We start from the raw sequence: 22,883 nt of genomic DNA on the forward strand, positions 1-22,883 counted from the left end.
AAAAACACGACTGAAGAGGTTTGAAAAGCAGAACCTGGTCCCAGAAAGAGGCAAGCACTCACTCAGCACTGGTTACACAAGCACAGCCATGTGCTTCTCAGCAGTTGCTCTCCACAGCCACCTGACCCTACATGACCTGTCTGCAGACACCACCCTGGAGCGACTGGAGGCACGAGCACATTTCTGTGTTATGCTCCCTTAAAGAGTCTGATGCAACATCAGAACCCAAACCTGTCTCTCAGGGCGAGATGTATTGCAGAGAGGCAACTCTGTCATTAACTTCGTGAAACAGGCTTCAAGGAAACAAAGTTGCCTATATTTAACTATCCTTTTCAGATGGGCCAGGAGAAAAGTTTTTAACTGCTAACTTCCCTGCATAGTTTGTGTGTTATCCTGTTCTCCACACTAAAAAGCTTCTGAACTGCACCACCAATGCACTTGTACAGCAGGTGGAAGAACTTTTGCTAAATTACTTTAGGAAAAAGCAGCTTTTCATACCCCTTGCCCATCCCTTTGCTTCAGCTATCTCAGTGTTTAGCTTCCCAAGTTAAACCTCGTGGATGTACAACTCTGGCCAGATTATGCAGCTATGATGTTTGCCCACTGCACACAGTGGGACACCCAAGTTACTTCATCTCACACCTTGTCTGTGCTGGCAGCTTGGTGGGGTTTCAGAAACTCTACCCTGAGCAGCCAGCAAGGGAAAAAACTGTGTGAGAGGGTGAGGGAACCCTGATGCAACACAGCTTATCCTGGCTTTGCCAGGCACCGGTGACCACCTGTGAAAGAACTGATTTTTTACAGAACAGGTAAAGTTCAACAGGCACAACTCACAGACAGGCAACAAGAAAGGCACTGCCACTCCAGAAGTCTTCAGGGTGAGACCTCTAAAGGGTCACAGAACACCCACCTCTGACAAGCATCAACACAGTAAGTTGTCTACCAGACAACACACTGTTGCCACCAAAAGCAGAGACAAGACTGACAGCTGATTCCAAGGGCATCCAACACTTACAGTATGATGTAACATATGTGGCTGAACCATTTCTGGTTCTGGAACCTCACACACACGAAACACACATTTATTTACATTCAATTCTCAATTTTTATTCTATTTCTCGCATGGTCTTCAAATACAGTTTTACAGGTCTTCTGCTACAGATACTGTTGATCTAAAACAGATTAATGAAAGTGGCATTCCAACCTTAATGAAAATTCATAACCATGAAAGATATGTCAACATATCACTTTACAATTCTAGAATGATGGTATTGGCCTGACATTCCATAGGCTTAGACAATTAACCTCTATAATAATAACAAATTCATAGGAAGAGAAAATGTGGCAACTCCTTAAAAGCCAAGAAATAAGGCCACAAGCATCCTATACTGTAATGTTATGCATCCAGATAAAGTAAGTTGACTCTGGTATCCATGAAGAAACAAAATTCTCCCACCTGGTAAATCAAGGTATCAGCTACTCAACATGCACTCAAAGCTGTATATAAACTAGTGGCATTCAGCTCTGACTTACATGAAATCCCACAGCACAACCCCGTACCTCTCTCTAAAAATGAAATGACCTTGTTTCAACTTAAATACTTCACTACCGCATTAGAAATCATTCACATTCTGCAAAGGAAAAAGAAGAAAAAAAAAAAAAAAAGACATCCTGCATGTGACTGCACCAGAAGGCCAAATGCAGCATCTCCTTACAGGTCACAGACAGCATCACTGCAGTCTTAATGCCATTCATTACAGGTTGCATAACAACTTCTATGCAGCTGGAGGCTTTTAAGAGGAACTGAATTTCCTTTGTGCACCACTGAAAAAAACCCAGGAAAATTTAAACAGAAGATATAGACGGCTGATGGCAGCAGGTGAAAGCGAGGTACTGCAAGGTGCATACCATTGGCCAATCACCTGTCTGGGACACTGGGACTTCTGTGAAATACCATTTTCATAAATGATGCAACTACCTGACTACCGGGTCCCATACTACACGGGTTCCATCCCATAACCAAGCATGTCCACCCTGGGTAAAAACATTAAACTTCTGGAACATTTAAAAGTAGGTAACCATTTAAATAATGTGTAAAAATGTGCTTTTTGTGGCATTTCTTGTAGAAAAGTTATTTGATACAAATGTGCAGGACTTGAAGACCCTGATTTAATCAAACTAGTATGAACAGGCTTTGAAACATGGTGAGTGTTTCAAGGACAAATCCCAGCTGTGGGCCAGCTCTCTCCCTCTCACCATCTTTCACCCACAATCCCTTGCGAACATTACCAAAATTAACAGGTTCAGCAGAGCACCCTGTGAATTGCTGTTTCAGTCCCAGGAGAACGATACACTCAAGCAGCGACAAACTGCTATCTGAAGGAAGGGTTGGTTGGGATCTGCTCCCCTTTCCCGAGATGGTCAGTTCCTAGCCCTGGATATGAGGCACAATAAGAAAGGTCAGTGCTGAGGACAGACTTGTTCTCGATTGTGGTTTTAGGTTATTCAAAAGTGCCATCTTGGACCTATACCATTTCACTTTTCAAAAGAAAAAGTTACAAAAACTGGTAAACAAAAAGTTAGTCAGCATACAGCTAAGTTTATATACACTGAAATTTACAGGTTTGTCATTAAGTGACTTCTGCCACAGACCACTGCACATTTGTCCCTAACGAAACACAAAGCTTGAACCAATGGTCATTAGAATTGACAATGGGTCATTGCTTTATCAACAAGCGCAAAAGTAGTAAAAAATAGAACTGTAACTACTTATCTCTAAAATTGCTGATTGACACAAGCAATCCCTCCCATTTCTGCAACTTCCAGTTGCACATTCTGCTCTATGACAGAGAAAAAAACCTGCATCTTTATAGGTACTTCTGCCAGAGACCACTTTTCTGTTGACACATGAATGAAGAGAACTGTCGTCAACCACAGCACCGATTGAGAGGGATTCCTCCAAGGAGCTATAGCCCATGCAAGATTCCTTGGCACTTCACACAGGACCAGGAGAGGACAAGGTTTCTCTTTGTTAAAACTGTTTTCAGCAGCATTATCCCCTTCCAACAAATTACAGTCTGAATGTGTGATGGGTGATTTTCGCACAGCCCTTTCTACCAAGCTGGCTTATTGCTGGCTTTGTGCAGCTAGACCATATGAAGATCCCCACCACTACCTGCCCAGCTGTTATGGGTCTACAGTACTGGAACAGTTCGCTGCCAAACACATCACAGGCTTCTTCCAAGGATAACAACATCCTTTGGAAATCCTTCCATTTTAGCAATTTCAAAACAACCCAGCTTGCTGTAAAATTCCAGGATTCTTTTATCATCTGGTCTCACTTCACAGAAAGCCCCACGGGAGCCTGAAGAAGGAAGAAAGAAACAAAACGCTATAGGAGAAGAGTTACTGTAAAAAGTACAGACATCAAATATTACTAGAGTTCCCACCTGCTTTAACATTTAAATCAGTGATCCAACTCCCCATGGAGCACAGTGGCTAAGAAAGTTCAGATTTATGGCAACATAGCTGACCATGCCCTAAAGAAAATGTGCACTGCAGACATCAGTCTGAACAAACCCTCTGCACACCTTTCATTGCACATACAAACATCCTGAAACGCCAACACTGGTTCCAAAAATAGCACTACAAGAGGGCACCAAGCAGTGCAAAGGAACTGTGAACGCCGGGTGTGCAGTAAGGCAGGCAGCCAAGCACTTCCCACACTGAAGGGTTTGGTAATTACCCACCAGTGCACACTGCTGCGTGTGAAAAAAAGCATCATTACCAATGCCAGCAGGGAAAATATAAACGTTTGTGCACTGTTCAAGATGCAAAAAATGCATGCTCTCATCGCCAAATTGCTCCCTCAGTTCTGCCTATTTTCTAATTTGCAGGGTAATGGCTGCAGTGAAAAGCTACCTTTTACCAAGACAGCAGCAAAAGTCAGCTATCTGAATGCTTTTGTGAGTATTTAGCCAAATCTAGAGTGTCAGCTATGGTAGGAATCAAACATTTCAGGCTGACATGCAAATACAGTATGTTCACAAACCCTCCCAAGTTTGCCTTGCATCCTAGAACTGACATGTAGTCAGGAAACAAGGAATTCTGAGAAACTTACCATTAGCCTTTAGAGAAGAGAGCAGACAGGCCATCATACTTTTGGCCACACTTGGATCTGTCACTTTTTTGTGGATATCAATCTTTATCAATGATGGGAAGTTGGCAAGGAACGATTCTGGCAATACCTCTTGTTCTTCATGGAAGCTCAGCATTATTTTCTGAAAAGAATATGGGAAACAGGTATTTACTCATTATTGAGCTTTTCATTTTCATTCATCTTTATCAGGGGAGACTGCTTTGCTCATGGAGCATACCTCCAAACCAGCAGGCTTTTCTGCCTACACCTCTGATGGCCACTTAGTTCTTTACCTGCTCAACTTCCGTTTGTACTCCAGATAAAAAGGCAGGCTAGAAAAGCTTCTCTGTGTCAAAGGAGGCATGCAAAGCTCCTTCTCAGTGACCCACACTTCAAGTGAAAAAAATACCATTCAACCCATAACCAACAGTTTGTGCAGAGACATTCCTTTCTGTTTCTTTTGTTTTTCCACAGGTAGTCAGATTTTCACACCAAAACCAAGTGCTCTTGGATTTGTTTCCCAACTTAAATTGATGTGACTACCTGTGCCCTACCTGTAGCATGGAGAAATTATTACTGCATTTAGTAGTAGAACAGATAGAACAGATCAGAAGCAATCCTCTATTTCTAAAATGTAATTTCCTCTAGATTAAGGGGCCTTGCATTTACTGCATTGATTACTAGTAAAGTATACCTCAAGGGTGTATTACAAAACACAGCTGTAGCTGACTAGCAGTGAACAATTTTACTGTCACTTTCTAATACACCAGATACTATGCTCAAAGTCTTCAGAAAGGAACAAATACTGAATTTCACTGAGTTCAAAATGCAAGACAAAAAGGCCCGCTTTAGAAAGGAAAGACTTCAGGCCACAATTCTGATCTCACAGGTTATACCAACCTCTGCCTCAGACAGCTCCTTGTCACTATTTGGTTTCGTGTATTTTTCTTGCATGAAAGGGATCCAAGACATTTTGCATTTTTTAATGAAGGGAGTCACGTCAACTGTTCCCAAAGCATAGCCACATATGCCATCCTCATCTTCTAGGACAAAGCAGTAATCCAGGCTGAGGGTGAGCAGACCTCCAACTAACCTGCAGGAAAAAAAAAAAAAAAAGTGTTCAAATTCAGTCAAAAGAAGGTCACTTGGATAAAGTATTCCCCTTCAGGTACCCTGGAGAAGACTCTAGGGTCAACTAAAGAAGTGACAGAGTTCTCCACTCATGGAATTAGTTCTTACAAAGAATTAATTACTGATCAGCTGTCAAAACTCAGCTGCAAGCAACATCTGCACCTCACAATCCCGTAATTTAAATCCATATACACTGCTCTTATCCTTTTGCCCTCAGTTGCTCTGCTGCCATTACTTCCATGTTCTTCTATCTTCTCCTTTGGGTATTTTTTGATACCCGTAACATGTCTTTTCTTAACTGCCTTCCTGTCACTCAGAGCAGACTCTCTATAAAATTCTACCTAAATTGAGACAAAAAAAAAAATCCTTAAAGTAGCTCATTTTACAACTCAGATTTAATGCCTTTTTTTTTTTTTTTAAACTTCATCTGTCACTGCCTAAAAGTTTGTACATGTACTTCAGAAAAGCTGGAGGCACTTAGCTGGGAGACTGGTCCTCAAAAACCCATCAATTATCTTAAGAACTACATAAGATTGGAAAAAATACCAGAGAGACACTCCCATGATTTGCTTTTACAAATCTGAAATAAGGCACTGTGACACACAGGTTTCATAATACACAGGTTTCAGCCAAGTGTATTTTCCATCAGCTCACAACGGGTGACCAGTGCATGAACCGAGACGTAACTGTCAATGGTATCTTTAAGAGACCAAAACCCCAATTTCCTGAAGGTAAGTTTTATTTGTTTTATATATATCAAATGTTCTTTGCATTCTTCCCATACTTTTAAAAATTCAAATTAAATACAGTGTCAGAACTTTATCCTTCAGAACCACCTCTGTAGGTCATTCGTTCCTAATACATACTTGTCTCCAATTAAATCTGGTAAACTATGGAAGGGTTGATCAGCTCCATCAGCATACATTTCTCTGCAGATCTTATACACAGATGCCTAAGAGGAGAGAAGATTTCAACTCATCAATCACATTCAAAAGCTAACAACTTCGTTTCAGAGCTATGTCATTAACAGCCACATTGTAACCTAGCATTGAGAGGTGTTAAAGTCAACACAGATCAAAAGTATCCATCTATGAGAAAGGATGTGTCTTTCCGCCCCCCACCCCACCTCCTGTCCGAAAGTAACTCAAAGTTGCCTTCAAAAACGTTGTGGTGAAGTTGAATGGCTGGGAAGGCAAAGCTGGAGATCAACCTCCTGCAGTTGTAACAGCACAAAATAAATCGTGAAGGTAAAGATCAACATCCTTGATACAGAGTCCCTTTACAAAACCTATTAATGTTCCAGTACAGCAATGTAACCTCTGGGAAGGACAGACACCCCCTGAATGTTAAAAGGCTTTCAGCTGAAGCTCAGAGTAAACTTGTACCAGTCACACTTTAAATAAGAAACTTTACGCCCCTATTTTTTTCTTTTTTAAAAAAAAAAAAAAAAAAAAAAAAGGCTTTTTCATTTGTCACTTCTTTGTCTTTTCATTAAAAAAAAAAAAACTCCTCAGAAGAAATATTGTTTATGACTGCATGCTTAGCTGCATCTCCAATTGCTAAGATGGCTTAGAAATATCAATTCCATTGTCTTCAAAGGAACAAATCAGTTTAGATATATACAGTCCTGCACTAAGGTATGGAAAAAGCTGCTTCTCTGCTCCTGAGAATAGCACGACAGAGGTACCCTAAAAGTGGTAGGTAAAGGAGTCTTCATGTGCTAGTCCTGTCTGACTGGCTTCAAAGTCAGGACTCATCTAACTACTGCAAACAACCTAGATACTCATGTTTCATCTCAGTGTACCTACAAATCCTAAAGTTCAAGCTGCATTAATCCTTACACTGTATAAACTGCATCCATACAGATTGTTAGCTAACTACTGGTTGATACATCAGTTTCAAGTATTCTCTTTGCTAAGCAAATGGAAATGAAACTACTCTAGAGATGTATTCAGAATGGAAGAAAAAAAACAAGAAAGGGAAAAAAGCGCTAATCAATAACAAGTAACAAAAAATTCCTGATTTTAAAGTATCAAACACTCCAAAGAAGATTTGACAACAATTCTTTCAAAACTAGGTCAAAAAGTTTATAACTGTACCTAAAATTGTAAGAACAGCTGAACCATGATCACATTTTGCAGCTCCATTTTGAGATACAGTATCAACATTCTGCCTATACCGCTCTGCAAGTACCAGCAAGTGCCACAATAATTACTGAGTGAACAGGTACACATACCCACCCTCTAAGTTTAAGCCACTGCATGCCTCCCTGCTGCAAGAATTCCTCTACCAGCTGTGAAAAAATTTCACTTGCCTTTCATAAGGCAGGGAAGGCACTCACAGATTTAAAAAGGTGGGGGGAGGTGAGAGGCTGGGAATCAGGATGTGGGTGTACACGTACTGTTGCACAGCATGTTGCTGAACCACAGGCAAGTCACTTAACCTCAGTTTTCCTGTAAGCTTGCATTTGTGCCTCATGCAAGACATCAGGACATCTGCTTCATTAGGGGAAGAAGGGACTGAGCAGTGACCTCTCTTGGCTCAAAAGCAAGCGCATCACTACCAACAGCAGTGACAAGCGTCAAAAGCAGTTACCTCATCTTTAGGAAAGTAGGGTCTTATGGTGTACACTTTGGAAGTGGGTGTTAATGGAGGTGGTTGAAAAAACAGGTCATTTGCTCCATCAATAGGCAGCAAGCGCTGTGAAAACAAAATACTTAATATGATTGTATGAACAACAAAACCCATCACTCTTGGGTGTGCACTGCAGACTCCCAAATTAACAATTGCTACTTGCAGGCACCCCAGAAGAAGGTGGGGTTGGTATGCTTTACAAATGCAAAGACCATATTTGAATAGAAAATATCCAATTGGTGTTCTAAAATATGCAATTGAAACAGCACATTGAGAGTCTCTTAATCTTAACTGCTTTAAAATACTTTTTACCAATCATATCTACACTGTCTCTGTATAAGAACATAGAATGTCAGGAGGAAAGGTTTGGTCTGAAGAGGGTTAACTGGCCAGAGGAGACGCTTTATCCCAAAAGCAATGCGCTGACTCAATTTGCTGCGCGCAGAGCACCTGTGAGGGGGGAAAAGTATAGCGCCAGAAAAATCCATGAACAAATCTGAACATGGTATAAACAGCGATTTAAGAATATTTGCCAATTGCATTCCTCGCAACAGAGCGTGTTACAGCATTATTTATAGAGGAACCAAAATTTGGATGACTATCTCTTTTTGCTCATGGAATTCCCATCGGCAGACAAGCATGCGCGCATTGTGCAATTGCGGGCGCAGATAAAAATGCTGTGCGACCTGCAAAGAAACAATGTGAAATGTACAACTAAAGCCGCTGCGCTTCGCATGCGCGTGGGACAGGCAGCATCTCCTTGAGAAATTACTGTAGAAAGGGGAGGAAAATTATTTTAAACCAAGCTGTAAGGCTAATGGGCTTTGGACCAGAAAGCCTTCGGCAGACCAATCCTTCCAGACCTCTGATGTGCAACAAAAGGTTTCTCATAAAACAAAGAAAATGTCATTCAGTTGTGAAGTCATATTGATACCTGGAACTCTCCTGCTAGACCACCTCTAAAGGCCCAGGGTTCTTGGTCTCCACTTAAGAACTGTGCTGAAGATTGACTACGACACCCTGTTGAGATCAGATCCAAGCGAAGAATGTTACGAGAAGGGGGATTTCCTGGGTGTCTTACATGTCCAAAAAGCTAACATACACTTGTGGAAAAAGCTCTCTAACTGAGCTAGAAACCAGGGCTTGGGGGAGGGCTGTAATAATGTATGACTTACAAAGATTTTGCGCTTGCGCACTAGCTGCAGGATTTCAAACTTTTGGTTACCTATAACAGCCAGGTCTAAGAACAGGTGAGGCAATTCAGCTACACACTTCATTCTAGACCAGGAGGCACAAGAATGGTGCCATGCACAACTCTGTAAACCTCCCAGACATTTTGTACCTTTTTTTTGCATATTTGCGCATTTATTTCATCTATGAAAAGATGACATCTTGGAAGCTATGTGGCTCAATAGCTACTACCATAAATTTTAGATCAAATGCCATTATCACAGCCCTTTGAAAAAAAAAAACGGACCTTTCTGAAGTCACATTTTAGTACTGATTTTTTCTAATCTTGTCAGAAAACTAGGACTGGCAACATATGTAAACAGTCTGGAACAGTTCAGGCAGCCAGGACAGTTGTACAGAACTGCACTCTTGCAAGAGACTACGCAGATTTACATAATCCAGGCCGTATAGTCACAGTGCTGCTGGCACATTAAAAAGCTAAGTAGTGTTAACTGGAATTAACTCACAATTTAACTAGTATGCTCTGTTGGTCATTACTAGCTTTGCTTTTTAGTATCTTGACTTTTTTCCTCCACAAGCATATCGGACACACCAGGGACCCTGCTGCTCAACCAGCCACAGCCGGCCCACTGCAGTGCTCAGCTTTAGTTTGTGCTTGCTTTAGAAAAGAATTTTCCATTGGCTGTTTGAATTTTAACATCGTTCCGCCAGCACAGCGCTGCAGCCTTCACCAACTAACACAAGTGACAACTCTGGAGAGTGAAGCAAAGCAAGTGGTATCTGGAGATCTCAATTACCCGCCTAGTTTTCTGACAAGATGAGCAGCGCAAACACTCTTTTCCTTTTGTGGACAGCAATCTACCTCCTGTTCAAGTAACAGTCTCAGATCAGTACACACAAGTATGTTGTGCTAGTCAGAGAGTCCCAAAGTGCGCCAAGTTTGACATTTATGAGAGTTTAGGAAGATAGATTAAATAAAAACTACCCTAAGTATGGCAAATTTCGGAAACAATCGAAGCACCAGAATTCAAATTTGGTTTACTCCCACATTTTAGAATTCTCACTTAAGAAAATATCCTTCACAAGGAGATTTAGTCAATAACTTGGAAGACAGTATCTGTCTCTCCTTTGAGACTACAACTTAACTAGCACTTCCAATTATTACAGTAAAGAGCTGCGTGAATGAAGAGCTGTATAAATGAAAAACATAGTTAATGCCTTAGTCGCTGCGCAAATGTGACTTCAGTTCATGCCTGTTGCACATCTAATCTATCTGAGCTGCCTCACAGACAAAACCTTTCCATTTTAATTAATTAATGACGACGCGCTGTGAACATCTGGCGCTGTCCATCCAATAGCAGTAGAAACTTGTGCTGAGGATTCTCCCATCTGTACACAATGGGGAAGAAGACAATAGAAGTCATTAGTAATCCATAGTACTGTACAGCCACACTAATTTAAGGGACTGAATGCTAGCTGGACTTGGGAGGAGTGGTGAAGAAAGCGAACAACCAGTGGACCATTGAGCACACCGTTGTGAAAACTAACTTGTTTCGATTTGTAGTGTACTTGACCTATTCTATAAAAGACCTTTGCTCTGTATGTATTTACATTAGTGATAAAAACTTAAGCTGAAGACAAAAATGGCCTCTCTCACAGAAGCACTGCTAGCATAAGAGTATTAATCTGTAAATGTGAAAAAACCTGAATTTTTCAACTATCTAATAATAGCGTGAATACTGGAACAGAACAGTGCCAAAGTTAACAGAGCATGTATTAGAGCTGGCATCTACTGTGAACTATTTCAAATATTTGATGCATTTAGAGACTTGAACCCAACTTTACAGGGACATTGAAAACTGAAGACAACTTCAGATGAAATCAGTAGGTGGTCTGATACTTCTAAAACACAGTCTTAACTTGGGTCCTAAACATTAGGAGATTACAAAAATCACTGTTCTCTTTATAGAGCTTTGGCCTGGAGTTTTAAGCTGATTAAGCTATCAAGAAGAGAGCATTCTGTCTAGCTAAAGGTCAACACATAGCAAGAATAGTAGAGTTGGGGGAGTTGTGTTACACTTAAAATTCACAAACTAAAGCTTTTAAACAGCATGAGGTTGTTAGAGAAATATTAACATACTACAGTGCTGCTGAGTTCTCCACCTATGCTAGTTTTCTTCTCTGTACTTTGCAGAACGCAGCCTTAAAAGCTCTCTTCTTTTTTCAACTTCTTCTTTTACAGTTATACATATTGGGATCAGATATTTAATAAGCACAAAACACAGTAAGTTTTTGGGCATGGACTGACTTGATGATTTAACAGCTCTTCTCTGTCCAAACTTGAACCTGCCAGTGTTTAAGAACATGATTTAAAAACAATCCAAACACTAGGACTAGACCAAGGTTGTGTAATGGTCAATCACTGTGAGGTTTGTGACAGTTACAGAAAGTGTGACTTAAGACCATCAGCTTTGCTGTCTGCTGTGTATCTCAAGAAACTCCACAGCATATTCCTTACAGTTGCATTGAAACCTGAAAGTGAAATGAGGTCACTAGAATTACCCAGGCCATGCTGGTGCTATCTGCCAATTTAGGATCCCCCAAAAATTTTTCAGGAAAAAAAAAACAAAACAACCAAACAAGAAAGGGCCACACACGAAAAAAAAAAAAAAGGAACAAAAAAAAGAAAAGGAAGAAATGTTTCAAGATCATTTTAAGTCTCAGACTAAATCTGTCTAGAGAGCTGCACAACTTCCACCCATTACCAAAAAAAAAAAAAATTCAGTAATTTGTAAAGTATTTAAAAGAAATTATTTTGCACCAGAATAGCCTTATGCTAAAGCTCGCATGCGCACAGGGCTGGGAGGAACAGCTTCCTCGTGGCCAGGCCCACAGAGGTCTGTTGAAGACAGCAATAATGTTATAAAGACAGAGCAAACAGCAGATGGCTGATGTGGTCACATTTCGTAGTGTCATTTCCAATCATAGAGCGGGGTATCCAAGGAGGTAATGGCATAGTCCAGTGTGCATTCAGTCAAGAGTAAGTTAAAGTCAACACTTACGTGTCAGATGAGATTCAAGTTTCATTAGCCCAAGAAGAAAATCAAGGTCTCCAATCTTAACCATCCAGCAGACTTCACTTATAATAGCAAAGCAAACTCACTGCAAGCATTGCTTCAAATAGCAAGACAGGAAAACCTTTAAAACAGGGTCATACCAGACCCCCATCCAAGAAAGCACATTTGCCTAATACTTCAGTTTTCCCCGTGGGCTAATTAAAAACACACATAAAAAATATGCTATCTGGGATTATAATGGCTCCCAATGCACCTACCTAACCACTGCACAAAAGATTTCACCATTGACATAATACTCTTGATGTCCCAGACGTAGGAGTACATGTCATAAAGGATTGTCCTGTTGGCACAATTGGAGAGGCGAGTGAACATCCCCATCACCAAGCTGCACATCTCTTCAAACTTGGCTGCTCGGTTACGCCATTCTTCTATCTATGAAAAACATCCACAGGATCAAACACAGGGTTCTAGGGAGGAGTGGTCCTCTAAATATGGGGGAAGACTATATAATTCATTACTTCATTGTACCAGCATTGACTAGCACACCACACATGACTCACAGATATCCTCTATGGCTGTTAGAAGTGAGGCCAGTACAGGGAACATTGGTCAAATGCAGACACCAGACTGCCTTCACAGCAACATGGCACTACGGGCTTAAAACAGTAGATTCCACAGGAGGAATGAAAATTATTGTGACCTGTGGTTGGTTATACACTACCCTTCAGGTCCTAGGAATTAGAACACCAGTCTCTATTACAGACAACAAATAAAACTGCTCAAGATTTTCATTTAGAAGGACAGAAACAAGACTCAGACTTACTTTTTCAGCATCCTTTCCTTTGCAATTAACACTGACAACACTGCTATTTGCTCTGAGCCACTGGAATTCCCTCAGCATCTGTGCACCTTTGGGCCCATGTTCATAAGGAAGGTAAAACAAGTCAGCAAGAAGCTGCAAGTCCTCCAAAGTCACTGGTTCTACTGTGTAAAGAGGCTTTTCATTCGGCCCAGGCACAAAATGTTCTTTGTTAATTTGCTCATCAGTCTGCATAGGTGCAATGTCACTACCGGAGTCTTCCTGCATAGACATCTCTGGAGACTTTGACTCAACTATACTCTCCTTATCCGTATCCATTGGCTTGAGCTCCTCTGCCATCTTGGCTTCGGCAATATCTGTCAGTATCTGGTTAGCATTCTTGTCTGAGTCATCTTGTTTTTCCACCACCATGTCCATTGGTTCCTCATCAGATTGCTTCTTCTCCTCCTCCTTGACCAAGGCCGGTGACTCGCTGCTCAGCGCTGCACCCTGACTCATGATGGGTTCTTGGTACACCGTGGTAACCACTGTAGCTGCATTTAAAGAGGACGGTGCCACCAGAGGCCCTACATCCCCTACAGAGGTTTTTGCACCACTGTGGGCCACTTGCCTACCTGAAAATAAGAAGAAATAAGTTTAGAGTTCTCAATATCTGTTAATTAACATTCAAATCAGCAACTTCTACAAATGACGTGTGATTTTATTACTGCAGCACCCAATCAGCACAGCTTCCTGGTGGTACTTTGCCTGTTCGCTTCTGTCACTGTAATTCTAACTACTGGGTTTGGTTTCTGTAAGTTTCCCTCCCACATAATCGGTAAGCAAAGACAGGATGGGGGGAAAGTTAGAAAAATTATTAATATTTATGTGCTGCCAGCAGCATTTCTGACTATGCCACCAGAATAAAAAGTTCCTAAAGTCTTTTCCCTCTGCATCAACTGACTTGCTAAAGTTGCTTTCATCACAAGTGCCAAAGGATCATGCATCAAGGTTGCTTCTGTCGATGAGTCAGTGCACTATAGGCACACTGCAGAATATCAAGCATTCTTACTTATTATCAAGGTTTCCCAAATTACTAAGGTAGAAGATAATCCCAGCTAAAAAGTATGTGAATTGCCAGGATCTATAAAATATTTTCAATTCAAATGCAAGTACTGATCATCTAACCCCATTTTTTTATCAACCCCAGAATGATACCAAATCATACTCACTGCTGTATTGCTGAGGTACCCCAAATTCCTGCAACCACTCTGTTAAGGCCAACTTCAGGGCCATTTGTGGGCTGTAGAGAACATCCGTTTCAATATCTTCATCACTCCCCTCGTTTTCCAACTTAATCTGGATCGAAACGGTACTGTCTTCAGTATCAGCTAGAGACAAATTTTAAAAAGTTATCATGCAAGTTTAATTAAAAACAATAGAAAGAAAAGTTGTGTCAGACAGGGCATTCAATAACTCTGACAGGCCTTCTTTACAAAGAAGCACAAATTAGCCAAAATGGAAAATTACAGTGACTGTCAATGTTGACAGAGAAACAGTGTGCAGAAACCAGACACTCTGGCACTCAAGGTTTCTTTTGATCTGAACTGCTTCTACTCCAATGACATCGTATCCATGGACACATGTCAAACTTAGGCATTAAAACTCCTTGCTGAGAGTGTTAATTACACAACCATAGATACCTCTCAAGACTAAGAAATTCTCTGATAATATGTGCTACAGATATGTCCCAGGAAGTCATTAAACTCAAAACCCACTATGATTCATAGGGTTAAGCACAGATAGAGCAAACACTTATGCATACTTACTCATCACCACGTCTTTTCTCACTCCATTCATGTTAGACTTGTACCAGGTCGCAAGCGTGTGAATGGCAACATAATTGGCTTCAAATTCACAGTTTGGATTGGTCAGAACTCCCTTTAGTCGAGGGATGAGCTCAGTTGACCGACCCTTGTAAGGCCCAAGAAAAAGCCTCTTTTGATCATAATCATTAGCATGAATGTTATCCCAGATAACTGGTGCTCTCCTGATGATTTTAGAAACTTCTTCTATGGACTCTACTGGAATGTCTTTGGATACAACTTTTGGACCTAAGAGGGAAAGAGGATAATCAGAGGGCTTTGCACATACTTGAAGATTCAATCCTCAAGTAGCTGGAAAGTTTATTTTATACTAATACTTATGAGAAATTCTTGTAACAACAACAGCGAATTAAAAGAAACAAGCCACCAAACCAAACAATTTTTACCTGTCCATAACACCTCAATGCCGGGGAGCAGCTTTTCTCCTACAGTTCGTAAATACGGTGACTGGGCAACATTCGGATAACAGAAGGTTCCACAGTACTCTGCACAGAAAAAGAGAATGTCACTGTTAGAAGGATGCACAGGTGTGACAACACACCCAACTGTCCCATAAACACGTTGAGAGAATACCATTTGAAAAGAGAAACATCCATAACATTAAACAGCTAAGGCCCAAAAGTCCAAAGTATAAATAAAAAGGACATTATGAATGACAACTTCACATAAAGATCAGAAACAAAAGGTAAAGAATTTAATTAAAATAGCTCAAATGTCAAAATTAGAAAAAAACTAATAAAGTCCATAAACAAAAGACCAGGTTACAGCAGACAATATGCAAGAGAACTGGAAAACCCCAAGACTGATTATGAAGTGCAAATATCTAAAAATATTAGCACTGGAATACATGTCTCTATAACTTTAAAGTGGAAGTCTGCAACAGGACCAAACTACTACGTTGTAAGAGGATAAACTAATTAACAATAACAACATTGCTACTAAATTGAATCTTCCTTGCCATCATCCACACCTCTGAACATGGTGATTTTCTCCCCAGTACCTCACAGGTATTAGAGGAAGTTTGCAATTCAAAAAGCAATGACTGGACCCAAGAGGAAGTCATTTTTTAATAAATAAAGCAACTCACTGACCAGTGAAGTGGGTAATCTTATTAAAAACAGGAACCAGTGACAGCAGCGAGCACAGACAGTATCTCTAAGAAAATTCTAAGAAACTAACAGCCAGCCAATTCAAGAGGCAAAAAGATTTTGGTTTAAGTGAAAAAAACCCAAAAAACTTCCTTTAACCATTCTATCAAGCTGCCTTCTTTGCTTGGCATTAACCCTTTCAGAGCTGCATAGATTTGGCAAAAACTTTGCACATATCTGAATAATCAAACCTTTCTTTGTAAGTCAGTTTCTTTAATCAACCCCAAAATACTTCTTAAGGCAGTTATTAAATGCTAAACCAGCTTTCCAGCCAATAAGACTGAGGCTGAACCAAATGATTCCTCTCATTTTACCTGTAGGACAGAAAAGGAATGTGTCAGGTTCTCCTAGATATTGATAAATTTCATTTGTGATCGAGACTTGAGCATGAGCAAAAGAACTGAAAACTTCTTTGTCTGCTGCACACATGTTATGATCGATATCATCAAACAGCAGTGCAAAAGATCTGCAGCCAAACTGGGAAACCTAATACAGGAGACAAGAGTAAAAAGTTTAATTTGTTAAATTATTTTCATATTTTTTAAAAATCAAACTAAAATGTTTAAATCTAATCTAAATCTTAAAGGGAAAGCTATAGGAAGGGAGGAGAGAAGGTAGTGGAGGCAAGACAGACTTTGTTTTCTATTCACAGTGAATGCCTATCTCTGGCCCTTAGCTCTGCTTCTCTTAAAGATTAGACCTCTAAAGACCTGCAATCTGTTCCAGTTTTAACAACCCAAAGCTGATCTCACAGAACAGACAGCTGGGAAAAAAGCTAATTCTGTAATAGCTCTTGGAGAAAGGAGAGGAGTCAATTAAGAGAGCAAAGAAGATGTGCATGTCAGGTCTGCCTGCAAAGGCGTTTGCTGTGGGCAAGAGTTCTTGCTTTAGCAATGCATCTTTGGCTTCAGGATTCCAAAATACTCTGAAAACAAAGATAGCCTTCAGAATCCCATAAGAGATGAGACTTGTTCTTCTTAAAAATCTAGGTGATTGCTGGCCACTTCTGTAATGCAACCCAAACACATCCATCCGAATTGTTCAAAGGCACCAAAACTAACACCAGTGCTGAAAAGGTTCAACCTTTTGAACCTGGTGAAAAGCCCAAAGAGTAAGCAGGGTACTGGAGTTTCCAAACCAAGCAGTCCTTCACCTGTGCTGTTTGTGTCACACTTACCTGGTCCAGCTTACGTTTCAATGTGGATACCTCTTTAGGATTGGAGAAAGTGATATCAAGTCCAGGTGAAATTGCATAGATGAACTCTATTTCGTGTTCTCGTGCAGCTGATATTAGAGTCATTAGCTGCTCTGGAAATCAAATTGAATTATTTCAGAGGGATTCAACAATTTAAAAAAATTCTTGGGCATCATTATAAGCAAATTATGAAGTTCAGATGCCTCTTTTATCATCATTTTTAGAAAACTGATGGAATTTCTTGAACCTAACACAGCAAGGAACACCAAGTTATCTGGGAGAGTTCTCAGAAATTATGCCAAAAAGGAATGTTAACAACTGTCCTTGTATTCTTATTTTCCATGTTAAAGTTTTATAAATATTTTTAAGATCATCTCAGTACTCTGAGACAAATATAGATATAGTCTGTTTCCACAGTATGCACACCAACAGTTCTAGAATTATTACTCACTTCCCCCACACATACTAACAGACAACTCAGTGCAGTAACATCACCCTGTGTGACAGTGGCTCACGTACCACTCATATCACTAAAGCCTGGGGCGCACAGAAAACATGGAGTTTAACATCACTGTGCAGAAGCAGTTGCTTTAAGAAGTAAATCTGAAATTTAATCTTCCACGCAATGAATAAAGAGAATTATTTTTACAATATTTAACAATCTTTGCTGTTACTGGCAATTACCTTGCAGTATCCTTTAGATTATGTTTCTGCAGTGATTCAAAGTGGCCTCCAAGAAGGATTATTTAATTTCAAGACTATAATTTTCCCCCCCACCAAGGAAAATTACAATCCCCTCAGTCTAATAAAACACCACAGATCTCATAAATGCCAGAGGTGGATAAAAAGCCTCACACCAGCATGAACAGGTCTTATGTTCTAACTAACTAGTCAAAAGTTGTTTTTCTAATAGGTACTTTCTTCACTGAGACAAGGGCTTAATGAATTACATAAAGGGACAGGCTATTTGCTCAATCTTTTTTCTCTTTTCTGAAGCAAACAATTTCTACTTCAAACATGGTGCAGATGTTCAAGAGCCAGAGGAATAATTTCCCTTGAAAAAAAAGTAAATCTCGTAAGACGAAGCCTTGAAGCAATTTCAGAAATCATCTGCAGTTATAGTTAAAAGAAGAAAACCATGCTTGTTCCAAAGCTGCAATAAATACACCTGCAGAGTATTAAGAAAGAGGCCTCTAGTTACCTTTGGGAATGGCTACTGTGATTATACACACACAAATATACACAGCAATAACCAATTAATTCTAAAGTCTTTTACAGAAAACACAGAGGAGAAATAAAGGCAATTACCTGCTTCCTCCACAGAGTACATTTCTCGCCAAAACATCCTGTGCTTGTAGTCATCCTTTGGAGCATACAGGTATGTATTCAGTCCCCACTTCTGAAGTCTACAAACATAGGAAAAAAAGCCTTTAAATAACCTTCAAATTCAGGAATTCTAAGTTTCACTTCATCTTTTTCTTTAACCTGATCTAATCTTTTTCTTTATTGAACATTGTGTTATACTATTAAGTCACGATAACTTTAAGCACAAATTATAGTGGACAAATTTGGTTCATGTAAGATGAAAAGGTGAATATGAGTCCCTAAGAATACAGACATTAGGTGAAAAGTTTCTCTAGGTTAGAACAATAATTCTTTCCAGGCTTAAGTGGAAGATTATGATTTCATTGTGATGGAATGTGCTGCAGTAAGAGGAAGCATGACTTGCCTTCTAAAAAGTTCTTTCCTCTGCTCCATCACCCAAGGTCTTCCATAAAATCCTACGGGACACAAGATTAAAATTATCCAGTTAGGTTATGCCTGCTTCATGAAACTCTTCGGTTACACTCATCAAAAAGCTTCCCAAAGCAGAAAGGAAAAAAAATTAGTTAGCATTAGGGAAGTGTAATAACCTAAACTGATCTAAATTTAAAATGCAATTATAACTTGTTTCATTTCTTATGATCTAAGGTCATATAAGTTTTGGCCACTGAAGCAATTAGTAGAATACAAACTGTGTTCCTGAGCATATGCCCTTGACAAGTCAAGTCAGCGTTATAATAGCAGCAGACCAAACAGTCATAATCTAATTAAAATATCACTCCAGACACCTACAAAATAGATTTAATTGTAAGGTGAATACTGAAGACACTTGAAAATATTTACTAGCTCAAAACTGATGGCACAGATTAGAATTTATATACACAGAGTATATAAACACATACTGGGGGAGATGATGTGTAATTAAAAAAATATGTGCAAGTGACTCAACAAAAGGCTTACAATTTCATTTCTTTTATTCCATTTAATAGGCTCCTTATCAAAATTAACTTGAAAGCTGGTATCTTTACAGTTCCCACATTTTATAAGCTAATACTATGTCTGTGAATAATCATATATAAAAGCCTCTACACAAGTCATTTTAGAACAGATTGTATTGAAAGTCTTGGAATTCCATAGACATTGTAATTGCTTCTGGTTTTAAATCTAATCCTCCCATTCTAGAAACAATTAAAAAAGCACCCTCAGTGTACTCTTAGTCAAGCCAATTCACTTAGACCTATGTGCAAACAGTTCAACCACATGTGGGCACTTCAAAACAAAGCTTCAGCTTGGCAGTCCTTGCAAGAACCAGAGACTAAAATAACATGAAATTTAATAAGCTCTTATTTTCAAACAGCATGGCCAATCAGTGGTGAATGATGCTCCTAATACACAAAGCTCACAAGTTCCCACAGAATACCAGTTCAAAAGGCAGAGGTATCTTCATTTCCAGAGCTATTCACTGCTGTAAATCCATAAATATTTGGTCTCACTGAGGCCACAAACACCCTCCTATCACCTTTCAAAACTCCAAACTGACTCAACTGAAGCACTTCCTACACATTAACAGGTATTTCAGTTACATGTTAAGTGTACAATGCTTCTTTTAGCAGCTTAAAGCAGGCTCAAGTTTTAGGAATGAATCTCTCAAAGAGCAATCTCAGACTGCCTGGCACCACGACGTGGCAAAGCTGAGATACTACGGGCTCCTCACAACTGCCCAGTGGCAAACACAAGAGTTAAACAGGGGAACAACGAGAGCAGTTGTGAGGCCTGTAAACCTCCAGGTTTATTTAACCCAGAACGAAGTTCTCATTCCCACCACAGTTTCCTCATTTTGACTGATGCTGCCCTGAAGAAGCTGAAGAACCCAAAAAAAGAACAAAAACTTGTGGGACCCAATGAATACCACCTACATCTCATAACTCACTCAGAACATTTTTTGCTTTACATATACTTCTGTTTCAGACCCACAAGCCTGAAGCAGAGCAGGGCCCACTATAACAAAAGGACATTCAGCTAACAAAAACTAATTAAATAAAGCTGAAGAGAACATGCTAATCTGAAGCAATACTTTTCCATCTGTCTCCATATTTCTTAGGTTACTACTGTCACCAGCTGGTGATGACTTTTGGATCTTTCTGTCCAACTGAAAATCGACCTGGTTTTGTATTACTCCATCAGGACTGTGTGTCAGGTTGATAAAAAGTCAAAAGATCATGCCAAATATCTTATCCCAGTTACCACGCTCTCCATCACTAAAAGCCAGGACATCCTAGAGGCTGAGAATGAAAGCTTTGCACTGAATAATCTTAGACCTTATTACTCTGCAAAACAGTGAATTTGATATCTGTCATAAGCCCTTCCCATTCTCAGAGTGTACAACAAGTATTTGGCCAATTCTCCTCTGCCTTTTCTACAAAAGATCCAAATTCTCCACCTCAGTACCTTAACTTCACCATCCCTCTAGTCTGTGTTAACCACTACTCTGTGTTTTAAGTATTTACCTACACTTCTGAAGTTAATTGCTGTTTTACTCTTAACCCTATAATTCCCCTGGGTCACTAACAAGACACGTTTTCACTCGCTACCATTAACCTCATTCACCACAGGTTTGTTTTTCTGTCGGTGGTGGTTTTTTGTTTGCCCTTTTTTTTTTAAAACACCTCCCTACTCCTTTTTTTCCTGTACACTGATTATTGTTAGACTGGTAACTCCTAACCAGTGTTTGATGGCTTCATTGGGCAGAGGCCATTTTCTTGCTTTGTTTTATGCACAGTAAACTCAAGAACACCTGCAACAAAACATATGCAGAGGTGACCAACAAAGTAACTAACACCACTAGAAAATTGATTGTGGTATACTCAGTAGTTCCAATATAAACCTGGATGAACGGGTGGTCCATGTGTATCAGAAGGAACATGAGAAAACATGCTGTTACAACATGTGTTTCTCTTCAATGATACCTGTCTCCAAATCTCTTTCAATTTAGTCTCTATATTCGCAGAATTTTAAGTTATTAACAAAGTAAAGACATCTTTGTCCACGCTGTCTTTAAGCCCTAGTAGATGCTAAAAAATAAAGGCTTAACTGGGCCTAATACACCTCACGTAGTGATATTTGCATAAGCCAAACAGTCTTTTTTTTTTAAGATATAAACAAAAGACGTTCTGCAAAGCAATGCAGATACTGACTTTGATAAACTGCCTGCTTCCCTCTCCATTCCATCTCTTAATCATTTTGTTCTTCTACTGGAAAGTCATTAACGGTACAAAAATAGTAACAGATGACAGGAATCAGAACATTTTCAAACCAACTATTATGCTAGGAATAAATCATTTTTCTTGCTGGCTTTCAACCACCTACCTTAACCGACCTGCCAGAAATGCAGACAAATTCCATCATTAGTGAGAAATGCAAAAAGAGTCACTTTATTCTGCAGCTTCAGAAACAATTTAAACCTTTTACTGATGCTAACTATGTCAAAAGTCAGAGGACTGTCCCACAGCCAAATTAAAATGATAAGCTAGAACACTTTGGAGAACAAGGGGCATTTAATATTAATTATAGAGCAGATGCCTGTGGAATCACATATTCCCTACTCGGGAAACTGACTCTCAGGCTCTGGTGCGCAGAAAGAGCACGTACAGCCGAGATAATCGCGCGGTAGCTGTGCTCTCTCTCTCTATCATACCTCCTTCAGACACGTACCAGCAGGCGAGACACGGCAGTGCCTCGGCCTCTCCGAGGAATCACGGGCGCGCTGGGGAGCGCCGCGCAGCTGCCGTCGAAGGGCGCTCCCCGCTCCGGCACAAGCCCCGCGGGCAGAAGCCCCGCCCGGGAGCCGCGGCTCCTCCCCACCCCCCTTCCCCCGGTGGAGTCCCGGCCAAGAACCGCGCGGCACCTCCCCGCCGAGCGGGCTCCTCCGGGCGGGGGAGGAGACGGGCACAGCAGCGCCAGCTGGGACCGGCCCACCCCCGGCCTCCCGCGGACACCGAGCCGCCCCCCCGCTCCCCCGTCCTCCCACAGCCCCCGTCCCCCAGGGGACACCCCCCACCCGGAGCTCCCACCTTCGACGACGCCGCAGAGGAAGCGGCGGGAGCCCAGCGCCGTCTCCGTCTCGGTGTCGGTCTCCTCCCCTCCCGGCACGGGCCCTGCGGGGCCGGCGCCCGGCGGTTCCAGAGGGGCGCCGGGCACCCCGGCCGGGCTGGGGCTGCCCTGCGGCTCCTCCAGCGCCGCCTGCCCCTCCTTCTGCACCATCCTGCCGCCCGCCGCCAGCGCCGCCGCTCGCCGGGCCGGGCCGAGCCGACCAGGTCCGGTCCGTGCCGCTCCGCAGCCCCCCCTTTGTCTGCGCCGCTCCG

General features: G+C 40.9%; 1 protein-coding gene across 1 annotated transcript; it reads right to left on the reverse strand.

Annotated features, from left to right (window-relative positions):
- Positions 1-1,081: 1,081 nt before the first annotated feature.
- Positions 1,082-22,877, reverse strand: OGA (O-GlcNAcase). The gene is made up of 16 exons (XM_027907992.1): positions 22,593-22,877; positions 18,929-18,980; positions 18,508-18,605; positions 17,182-17,312; positions 16,319-16,490; positions 15,243-15,341; positions 14,800-15,084; positions 14,203-14,361; positions 12,995-13,605; positions 12,429-12,603; positions 8,838-8,923; positions 7,865-7,969; positions 6,136-6,221; positions 5,039-5,231; positions 4,121-4,280; positions 1,082-3,364 (listed from the first exon to the last, which is right to left on the reverse strand). The coding sequence occupies exons 1-16, from the start codon at positions 22,780-22,782 to the stop codon at positions 3,228-3,230; spliced, it is 2,739 nt and encodes a 912-aa protein (XP_027763793.1). The 5' UTR covers positions 22,783-22,877; the 3' UTR covers positions 1,082-3,227.
- Positions 22,878-22,883: the final 6 nt, after the last annotated feature.

The sequence above is a fragment of the Empidonax traillii genome, unplaced genomic scaffold, assembly GCF_003031625.1.
Source record: "Empidonax traillii isolate 1590-97213 ecotype Southwest subspecies unplaced genomic scaffold, ASM303162v1 scaffold27:size3997909, whole genome shotgun sequence".
NCBI classification, from domain to species: Eukaryota; Metazoa; Chordata; class Aves; order Passeriformes; family Tyrannidae; genus Empidonax; species Empidonax traillii.

What these genes read in the sequence shown, in the direction of transcription:
- OGA (XM_027907992.1), bottom strand. Translation starts at nt 22,782, where the DNA reads ATGGTGCAGAAGGAGGGGCAGGCGGCGCTGGAGGAGCCGCAGGGCAGC. An exon ending in TGAAACGTAAGCTGGACCAG is followed by an intron (nt 16,491 to 17,181) that starts GTAAGTGTGACA and finishes CTCCTGTATTAG; the next exon opens with GTTTCCCAGTTTGGCTGCAG. An exon ending in CCTACTTTCCTAAAGATGAG is followed by an intron (nt 6,222 to 7,864) that starts GTAACTGCTTTT and finishes CTCTCCTCTTAG; the next exon opens with GCATCTGTGTATAAGATCTG.